Source organism: Ranitomeya imitator, chromosome 4 (genome assembly GCF_032444005.1).
Source record: "Ranitomeya imitator isolate aRanImi1 chromosome 4, aRanImi1.pri, whole genome shotgun sequence".
Lineage (NCBI taxonomy): Eukaryota > Metazoa > Chordata > Amphibia > Anura > Dendrobatidae > Ranitomeya > Ranitomeya imitator.
The window spans coordinates 250,547,501-250,561,537 of record NC_091285.1 but is presented as its reverse complement, the minus strand read 5'-3'; the positions used below and the strand labels follow the sequence as shown (position 1 = coordinate 250,561,537).

General features: G+C 46.4%; 1 protein-coding gene across 1 annotated transcript in view; it reads left to right on the top strand.

Annotated features, from left to right (window-relative positions):
* RPAP3 (RNA polymerase II associated protein 3) overlaps nucleotides 1-14,037 on the top strand; it is a 113,698-nt gene that overhangs the window by 21,415 nt on the left and 78,246 nt on the right. Inside the window, exons 7-8 of the mRNA XM_069764489.1 lie at nucleotides 7,479-7,549; nucleotides 8,640-8,786. Of these exons, the coding sequence (XP_069620590.1) occupies nucleotides 7,479-7,549; nucleotides 8,640-8,786 (218 nt within the window). The remainder of the gene's footprint in view (nucleotides 1-7,478; nucleotides 7,550-8,639; nucleotides 8,787-14,037) is intronic.

Here is a 14,037-nt window from a genome sequence, read left to right as displayed (position 1 = left end):
ACCCCCCACAAGTGACCCCATTTTGGAAACTAGACCCCGAAAGGAACTTATCTAGATGTGTGGTGAGCACTTTGAACCCCCAAGCGCTTCATAGAAGTTTATAATGCAGAGCCGTGAAAATAATAAATACATTTTCTTTCCTCAAAAATAATTATTTAGCCCAGAATTTTTTATTTTCCCAAGGGTAACAGGAGAAATTTGACCCCAATATTTGTTGTCCAGTTTCTCCTGAGTACGGTGATACCCCATATGTGGGGGTAAACTACTGTTTGGGCACATGTCGGGGCTTGGAATTGAAGTAGTGACGTTTTGAAATGCAGACTTTGATGGAATGCTCTGCGGGCGTCACGTTGCGTTTGCAGAGCCCCTGATGTGCCTAAACAGTAGAAACCCCCCCACAAGTGACCCCATTTTGGAAACTAGACCCCGAAAGGAACTTATCTAGATATGTGGTGAGCACTTTGAACCCCCAAGTGCTTCACAGACGTTTACAACGCAGAGCCGTGAAAATAAAAAATCATTTTTCTTTCCTCAAAAATGATGTTTTAGCAAGCATTTTTTTAGATTCACAAGGGTAACAGGAGAAATTGGACCCCAGTAATTGTTGCGCAGTTTGTCCTGAGTATGCTGGTACCCCATATGTGGGGGTAAACCACTGTTTGGGCACACGTCGGGCTCGGAAGTGAGGGAGCACCATTTGACTTTTTAAATACGAGATTGGCTGGAATCAATGGTGGCGCCATGTTGCGTTTGGAGACCCCTGATGTGCCTAAACAGTGGTAACCCCTCAATTCTACCTCCAACACTAACCCCAACACACCCCTAACTCTAATCCCAACTGTAGCCATAACCCTAATGACAACCCTAACCGCAACACACCCCTAACCACAACCCTAACCCCAACACACCCCTAACCCTAACCACAACACACCCCTAACCACAACCCTAATTCCAACCCTAACCCTAAGGCTATGTGCCCACGTTGCGGATTCGTGTGAGATATTTCCGCACCATTTTTGAAAAATCCACGGGTAAAAGGCACTGCGTTTTACCTGCGGATTTTCCGCGGATTTCCAGTGTTTTTTGTGCGGATTTCACCTGCGGATTCCTATTGAGGAACAGGTGTAAAACGCTGCGGAATCCGCACAAAGAATTGACATGCTGCGGAAAATACAACGCAGCGTTTCCGCGCGGTATTTTCCGCACCATGGGCACAGCGGATTTGGTTTTTCATATGTTTACATGGTACTGTAAACCTGATGGAACACTGCTGCGAATCCGCAGCGGCCAATCTGCAGCCAAATCCGCACAGTGTGCACATAGCCTAATTCTAAAGGTATGTGCACACGCTGCGGAAAACGCTGCGGATCCGCAGCAGTTTCCCATGAGTTTACAGTTCAATGTAAACCTACGGGAAACAAAAATCGCTGTACACATGCTGCGGAAAAACTGCACGGAAACGCAGCGGTTTACATTCCGCAGCATGTCACTTCTTTGTGCGGATTCCGCAGCGGTTTTACAACTGCTCCAATAGAAAATCGCAGTTGTAAAACCGCAGTGAAATGCGCAGAAAAAAACGCGGTAAATCCGCCATAAATCCGCAGCGGTTTAGCACTGCGGATTTATCAAATCCGCAGCGGAAAAATCCGCAGAGGAACAGAATACGTGTGCACATACCGAAACCCTAACCCTAGCCCTAACCCTAGCCCTACCCCTAACCCTACCCCTAACCCTACCCCTAGCCCTAACCCTAACCCTAACCCTAACCCTACCCCTACCCCTAACCCTAACCCTAGCCCTAACCCTAACCCTACCCCTAACCCTAACCCTATTCTAACATTAGTGGAAAAAAAAAATTTCTTTATTTTTTTATTGTCCCTACCTACGGGGGTGACAAAGGGGGGGGTCATTTATTATTTTTTTTATTTTGATCACTGAGATTATATCTCAGTGATCAAAATGCACTTTGGAACGAATCTGCCGGCCGGCAGATTCGGCGGGCGCACTGCGCATGCGCCCGCCATTTTGGAAGATGGCGGCGCCCAGGGAGAAGACGGACGGGACCCCGGCTGGATCGGTAAGTATGATGGGGTGGGGGGGACCACGGGGGGGGGGGATCGGAGCACGGGGGGGGGAATCGGAGCGCGGGAGGGGTGGAACGGAGAACGGGGGGCGTGGAACGGAGCACGGGGGGGCTGGAACGGAGCACGGGGGGGGTGGAACGGAGCACCGGGGGGGTGGATCGGAGTGCAGGAGGGGTGATCGGCGCACGGGGGGGTGATTGGAGCACGGGGGGAGCGGACAAGAGCACGGGGGGGAGCGGAGCACTGGACGGAGGGGAGCCGGAGCAGTGTACCGGCCAGATCGGGGGGCTGGGGGGGCGATCGGTGGGGTGGGGGCACATTAGTATTTCCAGCCATGGCCGATGATATTTCAGCATCGGCCATGGCTGGATTGTAATATTTCACCCGTTATAATAGGTGAAATATTACAAATCGCTCTGATTGGCAGTTTCACTTTCAACAGCCAATCAGAGCGATCGTAGCCACGAGGGGGTGAAGCCACCCCCCCTGGGCTAAACTACCACTCCCCCTGTCCCTGCAGATCGGGTGAAATGGGAGTTAACCCTTTCACCCGGCCTGCAGGGACGCGATCTTTCCATGACGCCACATAGGCGTCATGGGTCGGAATGGCACCGACTTTCATGACGCCTACGTGGCGTCATGGGTCGGGAAGGGGGTTAATTTACCATGTTTACTAAATGCTTAACCCCTTCCCGGCCTCCGCCATACTATTAGGCTGGTTTCACATTTGCGTTTTTTTTTTTTGCGGTAAAAAACGCAAAAACAAGCATGCGTTTTTTTCCCCTATGTTTAACCCCTTTCTGACCTCGGATGGGATAGTACGTCCGAGGTCAGATCCCCTGCTTTGATGCGGGCTCCGGCGGTGAGCCCGCATCAAAGCCGGGACATGTCAGCTGTTTTGAATAGCTGACATGTGCCCGTAATAGGCGCGAACAGAATCGCGATCTGCCGCTTAACTAGTTAAATGCCGCTGTCAAACGCAGACAGCGGCAATTAACTACCGCTTCCGGCCGGGCGGCCGGAAATGACGTCATCGCCGACCCCCGTCACATGATCGGGGGTCGGCGATGCTTCAGAATTGTAACCATAGAGGTCCTTAAGACCTCTATGGTTACTGATCGCCGGCAGCTGTGAGCGCCACCCTGTGGTCGGCGCTCACAGCACACCTGATTTTCAGCTACATAGCAGCGAACAGCAGATCGCTGCTGTGTAGCAGAGCCGATGGTACTGTGCCTGCTTCTAGCCTCCAATGGAGGCTATTGAAGCATGGCACAAGTAAAAAAAGAAAGTTAAAAAAAATGTGAAAAAAATAAAAAAAAATATAAAAGTTTAAATCACCCCCCTTTCGCCCCAATCATAAATCAATAAAAAAATCAAATCTACGCATATTTGGTATAGCTCCGCTTAGAATCGCCCGATCTATCAACTAAAAAAAAGCATTAACCTGATCGCTAAACAGCGTAGCGAGAAAAAAATTAGAAACGCCAGAATTACGTTTGTTTAGTCGCCGCGACATTGCATTAAAATGCAATAACGGGCGATCAAAAGAACGTATCTGCACCAAAATGCTATCATTAAAAACGTCATCTCTGCACGCAAAAAATAAGCCCTCAACCGACCCAATTTCACTGCACTTGGAATTTTTCTCCCGTTTTCTAGTACACTACATGCTAAAACCAATGATGTCGTTCAAAAGTACAACTTGTCCCGCAAAAAATAAGCCCTCACATGGCCAAATTGACGGAAAAATAAAAAAGTTATGGCTCAGGGAAGGAGGGGAGTGAAAAACGAACACGGAAAAACGAAAAATCCCAAGGTCATGAAGGGGTTAACATTAAAAACGCATGCTTTTTTTGCATGTGTTTTGACGTGTTTTTGCAACGCATGCGTTTTTTCTCTGCATGCGTTGTGTTGCAGAAATGCAACATGTAGTAATTTTTGCGGCGTTTTTTTTGCCGCAAAAAAAACACATGCGTTTTTTCGCGGCAAAAAAACCTATTGATGTCTATGTAAACGCATGCGTTTTTAAGCACATGCGTTTTTGCGTTAAAAACGCATGCGTTTTTATAGAAAAAAAACAGAAAACACACTGATATGCCACCCCCACCATAAAGGTGATAAAGGGATCCTAACCTTAAAGGGATCCTAACCCTAACTCTAGAGGGATCCTAACCCTATCCCTAACCCTACCCCTAAGGGGATCCTAACCCTAACCCTAAAGGGATCCTAACCCTAATCCCTTTAGGGTTAGGATCCCTTTAGGGTTAGGATCCCTAACCCTACCCCTAACACTAACTATTTCTGTTTATAGTGGGTTTTTTACTTTATTTTGATGATTGGCAGCTGTCACACATTTCTCAGCATGCGTTTAAAAAACGCAAATGCATGAAAAAACGCATGTAAACGCGTCAAAACGGCGCGTTTTTTTCACCACATGCAAAAAGGCATGCATCAAAAAAGTTTGCACGCGTTTACATGCGTTTTTTCACCATGCGTTGTTTTTTTTTTTCAAACGCATGCGTTTTAAAACGCAAGTGTGAAACCAGCCTTACTGCGGAGGTCGGGTCCCCTGCTTTGATGAGGGCTCCGGCGCTGAGCCCACCTCAAAGCCGGGATATGTCAGCTGACATGTGCCCTCAATAGCGGCAGGTGAAATCGCGATTCACCCGCTGCTATTAACCAGTTAAATGCCGCTGTCAAACGCGGACAGCGGCATTTAACCGGCGCTTCCGGCTGCGCGGCCGGAAATGATTGCATCGCCGACCCCTGTCACATGATCGGGGGTCGGCGATGTGTCAGGACAGTAACCATAGAGGTCCTTGAGACCACCCTGTGGTTGGAGCTCATAGCAAGCCTGCGATTCAGCTACATAGCAGCGATCTGATGATCGCTCCCATGTAGCTGAGCCGATCCAGTTGTGCCAGCTTCTAGCCTCCCATGAAGGCTATTGAAGCATGGCAAAAGTTAAAAAAAAATGTTTTAAAAAATAAAAAAATAAAAGTTTAAATCACCCCCCTTTTGCCCCATTCAAAATAAACCAATAGAAGAAAAATCAAACCTACACACATTTGGTATCGCTGCGTTCAGAATTGCCCGATCTATCAATAAAAAAAAGGATTAACCTGATCGCTAAACGGCGTAGTGTGAAAAAAAATTGAAACACCAGAATTACGTTTTTGGTCGCCACGACATTGCATTAAAATGTAATAACGGGCGATCAAAAGAATATCTGCACAAAAGTGGTATCATTAAAAACACCAGCTCAGCATGCAAAAAATAAGCCCTCACCCGACCCCAGATCACGAAAAATGGAGACGCTACGGGTAATGGAAAATTCTGCAAATTTTTTTTTTTTTTTTACCACTTAGATAAAACGTAGTGACCTGGAGAATCATAATATCAGGTCAGTTTTAGCATTTAGTGAACCTAGTAAAAAAGCCAAACAAAAAACAAGTGTGGGATTGCACTTTATTTTGCAATTTCACCGCACTTGGAATTTTTTTCCCGTTTTCTAGTACACGACATGCTAAAACCAATGACGTTGTTGAAAAGTGCAACTTGTCCCGCAGAAAAAATCCTTCACATGGCCATATTGACTGAAAAATAAAAAAGTTATGGCTCTGGGAAGGAGGGGAGTGAAAAACGAGAACGCAAAAACGGAAAAGGGCAAGGTCGTGAAGGGGTTCAACTGACCTGCTATTATGACTCTCCAGGTCCTTACGAGCTCACAGATACCAAACATCTATAGGTTAAACATCCCCCAAAAGCAACTTCTCCCAACAATCCAGGAGCAGTTTGGTGATGAACAATTGTTTTTTTCCAGCATGAAGGAGCACAATCCCACAAGGCAAAAACGTGAGCAAAATATTGCAATTTTGGGTCCCTGGCCAAGAAACTCCACAGATCTAAATTCTATTGAGAACCTGTTGTCTATCCTCAAAAAGCAGTTGGACAAACAAAAACAGAGCAATCCTAATAAACTCTTAAATAGTGATTAGACACGAATCTTGGTTTGGCCCCGATGCTGATATCCATCATGCCAGGGTGAACTGCAGAAGTCTTAAGAAATTGCGGCGAACACTAAATATGGAGTCTTTTCATAAACTTGATGTATTGGTCAATAAATGTGTAAAAACGTATAAAATGCTTTTCATTGTACTTTAGTAACTATAGAAACATTTTTCTATAAGATCTAAAAACACTGAAGCAGCAAAGTTAGTGAAAACCAAAATGTATGTCAGAAACGTTTGACCATGACAGTAAATGCTTTTGAAAACACTTTCCGCTCCTTTATTCTCGGACTTGTGGTGTACCAGATAACTTTCTGCTCTGAGAAGCTATCCATTATTTTGCACAGTAATATAACTGACTTTTACTGGTTCTTTTCACGGATGTCAAACTCAAATATACAGTGGGCCAAAATTAAAACTTAAAACGTGGGCAAAATGTCGAGAAAATTTTGATATTTATAACATTAATGTAGACAGAAAAAAATAGGGGTGGTGAGGGGAAAAGATCAGATGGGGGAAAATCTGCCTAGGGTGGGAAAAACCCCAATACTGCAGAAGTTAGGGCTTGTAGATAGCAGTATACCAGGGGAATTGAAAGGGTGCAGGGACTCGATTAAAAGGAAATATAGGGAAATATAGAGCACATCGGAAGTACTGAAACAATAATATTCGCAGAGTCAAGATGCTATGGAGTGAAGAATAAGATCTCAATGCATAGTGAAAGGATAACTGTGTGCACAAAAAAAAAACAAAATGGACAATATGTGAAAAAGAACAATGAAATACATCACGGTATGAGCTCAGCGGCTCAATAGCATACCTGGGAGGAGATAGAGGGTAAAAAATGGAAGAAAAGGATCCACCTGGCCGTATGAATAAAAATGTGTAGCTTTATTTCACATGGTTAAAATAGGAGTGTCCAGACAATTGAAAAATCATGTCCATTTTGACCCGCGTTTCTGGCCTAAGCAGTTAGCCATAGAATGATGGAGGGTAGTAGGCGCTAGGCGTGCTGAGATGTATGTGTAGGTGTATGAGCACAAGCGGAGTGCGTGCTGCTGAAGTAGGGATAGTAAGGGGGAACTTCCAGCTCAGGCGAATGCCTGTCATGCAGGGAGAGCATTACTACGGGGCGTGTTGTAAACAGTCTTGCTATAACCAGGGCGTGTGCCGAACCGGGAGTGTGCGATTGGTAGTATTAGCGGTGCATGCGCTGTCTAGTAGACTTCTTTTTTCTCTCGCAGATATAATAGAACTACACTGCAGACCAGATTTGGCCAGCGGGCCTGAGTTTGACATCTTTGTTTTAGAATTTTGCAATGAGAAATCCTAGTTATGTAGAAAGTACTTACTTCATGTGTGTAATTGTTCTGTTTTTGGCAAGATTATGACAAGGTCTTAGAATTGGATCCAAACAATTTTGAAGCCACAAATGAGCTAAAGAAAATAACCGTGGTGAGTTTTTTTTTTTTGTATTAATTAATTCAGATGGCTTTTAATATAATATATTTAGTTTCTTTGTTGCATTTAGTAATACATATTGGGGTTGATTGATCAAAGTATTTATACCAGTTTTCTGGCATGAAACACTTTTAGAATTTGCTAAATTTTTGTAGAACACAAACTTGCTCGGAAAATGTGCAACTATTGGCATTTTCACATCAGATTCTGCCAGGGCAACCAAAATAGATGGAGCTGGAGAGGAGCCAAGGGTGGGAACAGGCTTTTCCTGCCTGTCAAATTAACTAAAACTGATGGTATTTTGTCATGCTAGAAATGTAACTCCAATCGCTGACTGGAGTAGCATTTCTGGTGAGGCACAGGGAAGAAGCATGCCAAAGCGAAGATGCTCAAATGTATTAAGTGACAAGGTCCTCCTAATGATTTTGGGGCATTGTACTCTAGCGAGCCCTTCATAAACACTTCATAATGCCAGTCTTAATGAATTGGCTCCATTATATTTGAGCTACCTAATCGTTATGATGACTGTGAATAATGCACGACTCGTTAAAGGGTTGATTGTGACTTGTAGGATCGCTACTTCCAACAGGTGGCGCTATAGAGTTTAAGTCCTCTTTTTCTCAGAAGAGGCAATTTGCATATTTAATTTCCCAGAGGCGAATAAACCTCCTTACCTTGACAAGCCAGAGCTGGTATGTCCCTCTCCATAAGGAGAAACGATACCCCTTAGACCCCAGTCCAGAGCCTCTCACCTAGCCAAATTAGTTCTCATGCTTCGCACTGACGAGGGCCAACAGCCCGAAACACCGTGTCTGCGAATTGAGATACTGATTTGGCTTTTATCCTAAGAAATATTGCACGACTCGTTAGAGGGTTGATTGTGACTTGTAGGATCGCTACTTCCAACAGGTGGCGCTATAGAGTTTAAGTCCTCTTTTTCTCAGAAGAGGCAATTCGCATATATGAATAATATATAAAGAGTATTTACATCAGCATTTGTATTGTGCATAGACTCATAACCAGACACTAAAGAAACAAATTTGTATCCACTGGCTTTAGTCAACCATTTGTGTGTATATCTTAGGAGCTTCGGTCATCCTCCAGTACATTACAGGAAAAGGAAGAAATTAGTGAAAGCATACGGGAGAAAAGTTCAGAAGTGTGTGAGGAAGAAAGGAGTCATATAGAAGCTCAACAATTGAAGCAAAAAGCCATTGTGCAGAAAGATCTAGTAAGTTTTTTCACTATTGTCAGAAAAATATAAAATTTGAGAGTCCTCAGTGGTTGATACCTTTTTAATGGCTAACTGAAAAGATGGTAACAAATAGCGGCTTTCAAGACTACACAGGTCTCTTCATCAGGCATAAACTAACACAAAATCTGAAGAGTCACATAAACAGGACACCTGAATAATGCAGTGAATAAGACAGGTGATGAGAGTGAGAGAAACAGTTATGGCAGTTCATAGAGGAGTATGAAAGTTATATTGTCTTCTGATTGAGGTCTGGTCTGGCGATTGTGATGCCCCACAAGGTCTGAGGAGCAAATTCCGTAAGTGATGTCTCCATATATCCATACAACACATACATTCCTGCTATGATTGTGTCAAAGGTCATCATAAGTTTTACTCCCACACTCTTTTGTCTCTCTGGGACGTTACCTTTCAATACCAGCAATTTTATGTCCCTGGTCCTGCGATCAGAGATACAAAAATGTTTGGCCACGGGTAAATCATTTAATTTTTTTTCTTTTATTGTGTGGCGATAAGAATTCATCGTACCAATAGGACATTTGGTAAGAACACTACGTTAGGTGTGGTGCAACTGAAAGTACCTGGGATCTTCTGTTGCTGATGTGAGATTTTACGTCTTTTTCTGCTTGCAGTTTGTGTTGTTGGAGATTTTCGGAAGCTGCTGACAATGATGTTTCTTAGGCTACTTTCACACATCAGGTTTTTGGTTTCAGGCGCAATCCGGCTATTTAAAAAAAAAAAAAAAAAAAAAAGGGATCCGTTTTTTTTTTTTTTCTACGCCGGATCCGTTTTTTTTTTTGTCATAGAGTTGTATTACCGCCGGATTGCGCCTGATGGGCAGACGTTTCATCTGTTTTTCTCCTTCGCCTCATTGGGGGACACAGACCATGGGTGTATGCTGCTGCCACCAGGAGGCTGACACTAAGTGATACAAAAAAGTGATCTCCTCCCCTGCAGTATACACCCTCCTGCTGGCTCCCAGCTAACCAGTTCTTGCTTAGTGTCCGTAGGAGGCACACGGACGGGTCTGCTATTCAGACCCAAAGAACTCTTTTTTACCGTTTTTTACTTTTTACTACGGTCGAATGGGGCGACGGATTCTTTCATGTTCCGATCTCCTCGAACCAACAACAGGCGAGCACGGGAGTTTTACCTCTCCGTATCCTCTCCTGCGACGTGGGAAGCCACTGCCTGAGCTGATTCTAGGGGCGACGGGCCTCTTCATGGGCACCGATCTTCCCCCTCCCTTATCAGACGAGCACTGGAGTTTCACCTTCAGTATCCTCTTCTGCAGCCAGGCCTATTGCCGGACATTCAGCCCTGTCCACCAGGTTTTACCCTCGGCTGTACAGAGGCACCTTCCAGCGTGGCGTCCGAGCAGCCCCCACTGCATCACCACTGAAAAAGCGGATGATGGAAGGAGGCAGACGGTTCCCCAACCCTGCACCGTCCTATCTACCCGGGCACAGCTCCTACCTGCAGCATCTGCCATCCCCTTCATATTGGGGTAAGTGCTCCGTGAGATTTGGGTTTTTCCGGCGGTCAGAGGAGGGCTCCATAGCGGCAGGGTCTCCCCACAGAGCTTCGCGGCACTTTTCCCTTCAGTCTGCAGGTGCGCGCCGGCCGAAGCCATAAATTTAGTCCCCGGCTTCGGCCCTGTTTAGGCCGCATCCCGGGAAGCCCCGCCCACCGCTTGCTTCATTCTAGCGGCTCCGCCCCCCTATTCAGGCGCTTCTCATTCCAGACGAGATCTCGGCGGCCATCTTCCTCCTCCTCCATTTGCCGGTCATTAGTTTTTCTGGAAGGGGCTGCCGCCGGCGGTTTTTTCAGCGCTGAAGTCAGCGGTATTCCAGTCGGGGGACTCAGAGCCTCGGTAAGGTGATTCGCCCAAACTACCCCCCTGCCCGCACCCCGGCAGTATTAAGGGACTAGCTTTCCCTGTTTTTTATATACTTAAGGCCTGCAATCTCTGGCTCTCCTGCAAGCTCCGGTCTTAAAGGCACGGGTCTTAAGGGTACATGACCTCATTCCCTGGTATTTAAGACTCATGCCCAGTAGTCGCTGGGCCCCTAGGTGCATCCCCAGCTTTCCATGCCTTTTTATTAAACTCATGACCAGCATTCCCTGGTCTTAAGGGTTCCCTAGTCTTAAAGGGGCACATCTCCAGCATTCTCTGCTCTGCCAGAAGCCGGTCATTTTTCCCATAGTTCTTAATCAAATGAGCTCAGGAGCCCCCGCTGCCGCCGATCCCGGCTCTTCCAGTTTCCCTCAGGGGGCTCCACCTTTCCCTGGCCTTACACACATGGCCAGTATGTCCTGGTCTTAAAGGCACATGGCCAGTATGCTCCCGTCTTAAAGGCACATGACCAGCATTCCTGGTCTTATAGACGCATGACCAGCATTCCTGTTCTTAAAGGCACATACCAGCTTTGCTGGTCTTAAAGGCATATGTCCAGCATTCCTCACTCGACCAGTATTCCTGGTCTTAAAGACACGTGACCAGTATACCCTGGTCTTAAAGGCACGTGACCAGTATACCCTGGTCCTAAAGGCACATGACCAGTATACCCTGGTCCTAAAGGCACATGACCAGTATACCCTGGTCTTAAAGACACGTGACCAGTTTACCCTGGTCTTAAAGGCACATGACCAGTATGCCCTGGTCTTAAAGGCACGTGACCAGTATTTCCTGGTCTTAAAGGCACATGACCAGTATGCCCTGGTCTTAAAGGAACGTGACCAGTATCCCCTGGTCTCAAACGCAAATAACCAGTATGCCCTGGTCTTAAAGGCACATGACTAGTACGCCCTGGTTTTCAAAGGCACATGACCAGTATACCCTGGTCTTAAAGGCCCATGTCCAGTATGCCCTGGTCTTAAAGGCACATGACTAGTACGCCCTGGTTTTCAAAGGCACATGACCAGTATACCCTGGTCTTAAAGGCCCATGTCCAGTATGCCCTGGCTTTTAAAGGCACGTGACCAGTATACCCTGGTCTTAAAGGCTCATGACCAGTATGCCCTGGTCTTAAACGCAAATGACCAGCATGCCCTGGTTTCAAGGGCACATGACCTGTATGTCCTGGACTTAAAGGTTCATGTCAAGTATTTCCTGGTTCTTAAGGGCTCATGACCAGTAGGCCCTGGTTCCTGAAGGCACATGTCCAGCATGCCCTGCTTTTAAAGGCACATGAACAGTACGTCATCTTACTAAGGCACAAGACCAGTATTCCCTGGTCTTAAAGGCTCATGACCAGTACTCCCTAGTCTTAAAGGCGCATGACCAGTATTTACTGGTCTTAAGGGCACATCACCTATCCTAAGCTGGTCACCCTAACTGAGCTCCGGAGCACTCTACATGCTCCCTCTCCTACAATGGGAGCCGTCGGCTAGCAGGGGCCGCAAGTATTCTAGAAAAACGTACAGGTTCTAGAAAATCTCCATCAACAAATTGACGGGGGATGCACCGGACAGAAACCTCTAAGTAGGATGCCATACCTGGTCGGATTTTTATGGGCGACGGGTCCTTTAGAGGGCTCCAATTTCCTCCCACACCTTCAACAGACGAGCACACGGAGTGTCGCCTCCATGTATCCTCTTCTGCATCCAGGCCTATCACCAGACAACCTGTCCTGTCCACTCGGAATTCTGGGCATGTACGGAGGCACACATTTGTGGCATCCTAACAAGGAGGTTTTCCCCCCTTTGTATCAGATGCAAGAAAGCGGACGATTCCTCTCCACGTCCCTGTTAAGAAGAGGGTGGATCGAGGGTTCCTTATTTTCTACTCTGCACGACAATGGCAGAGACCTGCTGGTTGCAGTCCCGCATTCTGCCACTGGGCAGACTATCCGGGTAGAATTTCTTGTGGTATACCTACCTGTATCCTGGCCGGTGTATCATCAATTAAGATACCACAGACGGTCGGATAGCAAATCTAGTTTGTTCCGTCTTGTGTTTTCGGGTTCAGCGCTCTACCCTTCCTTGGCCGCCACATGGGTTGCTTGACCAATAGTCTCCTGGTCAGAGACCTTAACTACTTCGTTTTCAACAGTATAGCTGGCCAATCAAATCTTCTGAGCGGGAGACTAGCAGGGGATCGTATCTCCTCTACAGACCCAACCAGCAGTGGAAGCATTGTCCAGGACAGTCTAGATCTAAGGGACCTTGGTTCCAAAAAGGAGGGAATGAAAAGTGTCACCATTCCTGGACCTCAAACTTATAACAACCTTTGACAAGGTCCTCCTTTTTTCGGATGGAGTTCCTCCGCTCAGCCATTACTTCAACAGATAGAGGTGGACTTTTCTGGCATCCATCGACATTCAGGATTCTTACCCCTCACATGTCTATTTCTCCTCTCTACAATAATCTCTTCGCCTTTCCATTCGCGAACAGCTTTTTCAAGTCACGACCTTGCCCTCCGGCCTGGCTACCACACCAGAGTGGTCGCAAGGGTCATGACTGTTGTCATGTGCTTCTTGCACCCTAGAAGCATGATCATCCTGCCCTATTTGGTCGACTTTGTAGCCGCTCTTCTAGGACTACGCTGAGTCGTCTATATGACTTGCAATACCCTCTCAACTGGTCTAACAGCTAAACTTAGACAAGTTTTTTCCTCATGCCCAGTCCAGCAGATCCTTTTTGAGGATGATCCGGCCCAAGAAGGATGGTTATTCTCTCTCGAGTCAAGGTCGTGGCCCTTTAACAGAGAGCTTGTGCACTTGATCACTCATTCCCTCGGTTCAGTCAAGTTCGCTAGGAGGGTTCTGAAAAAAAAAAAAAATAGGCGACAATGGAAGCGTTTTCCTTCGCTGCGCTCGTTTTCTGCAAGTCAATCAGGCTTGCAAAGGGTAGTCTCTGAACTCCTTCCTTGTCCAGAGCCTTCTCCTGGTCCAACGGTTATTAGGGAATACCAATGCCAGTCTTCTTCTCCCGATCTTTTCTCTGGAGATCCGAACGGTACGACTGATCCTACAGCAGGTCCACTGCCTTTTGGCGGGTCTTCAGTTGGATAATGCCACGGCTGTGCCACACGTTAACCATCTAGCAAGTACCCACAGTCAAGCGCCATGGCCAAGGTACCTCGCACTATCTGATGAACCGAGATATATCATTCGGTGATCTCAACAGTACATATCCCTGGAGTAGAACACTGGGCGGCAGACATATTCAGCCGTCAGGTTTTCTCCTCAAGTGAGTGGGAACTTCACTCGGAAGTCTTCCATCGGAT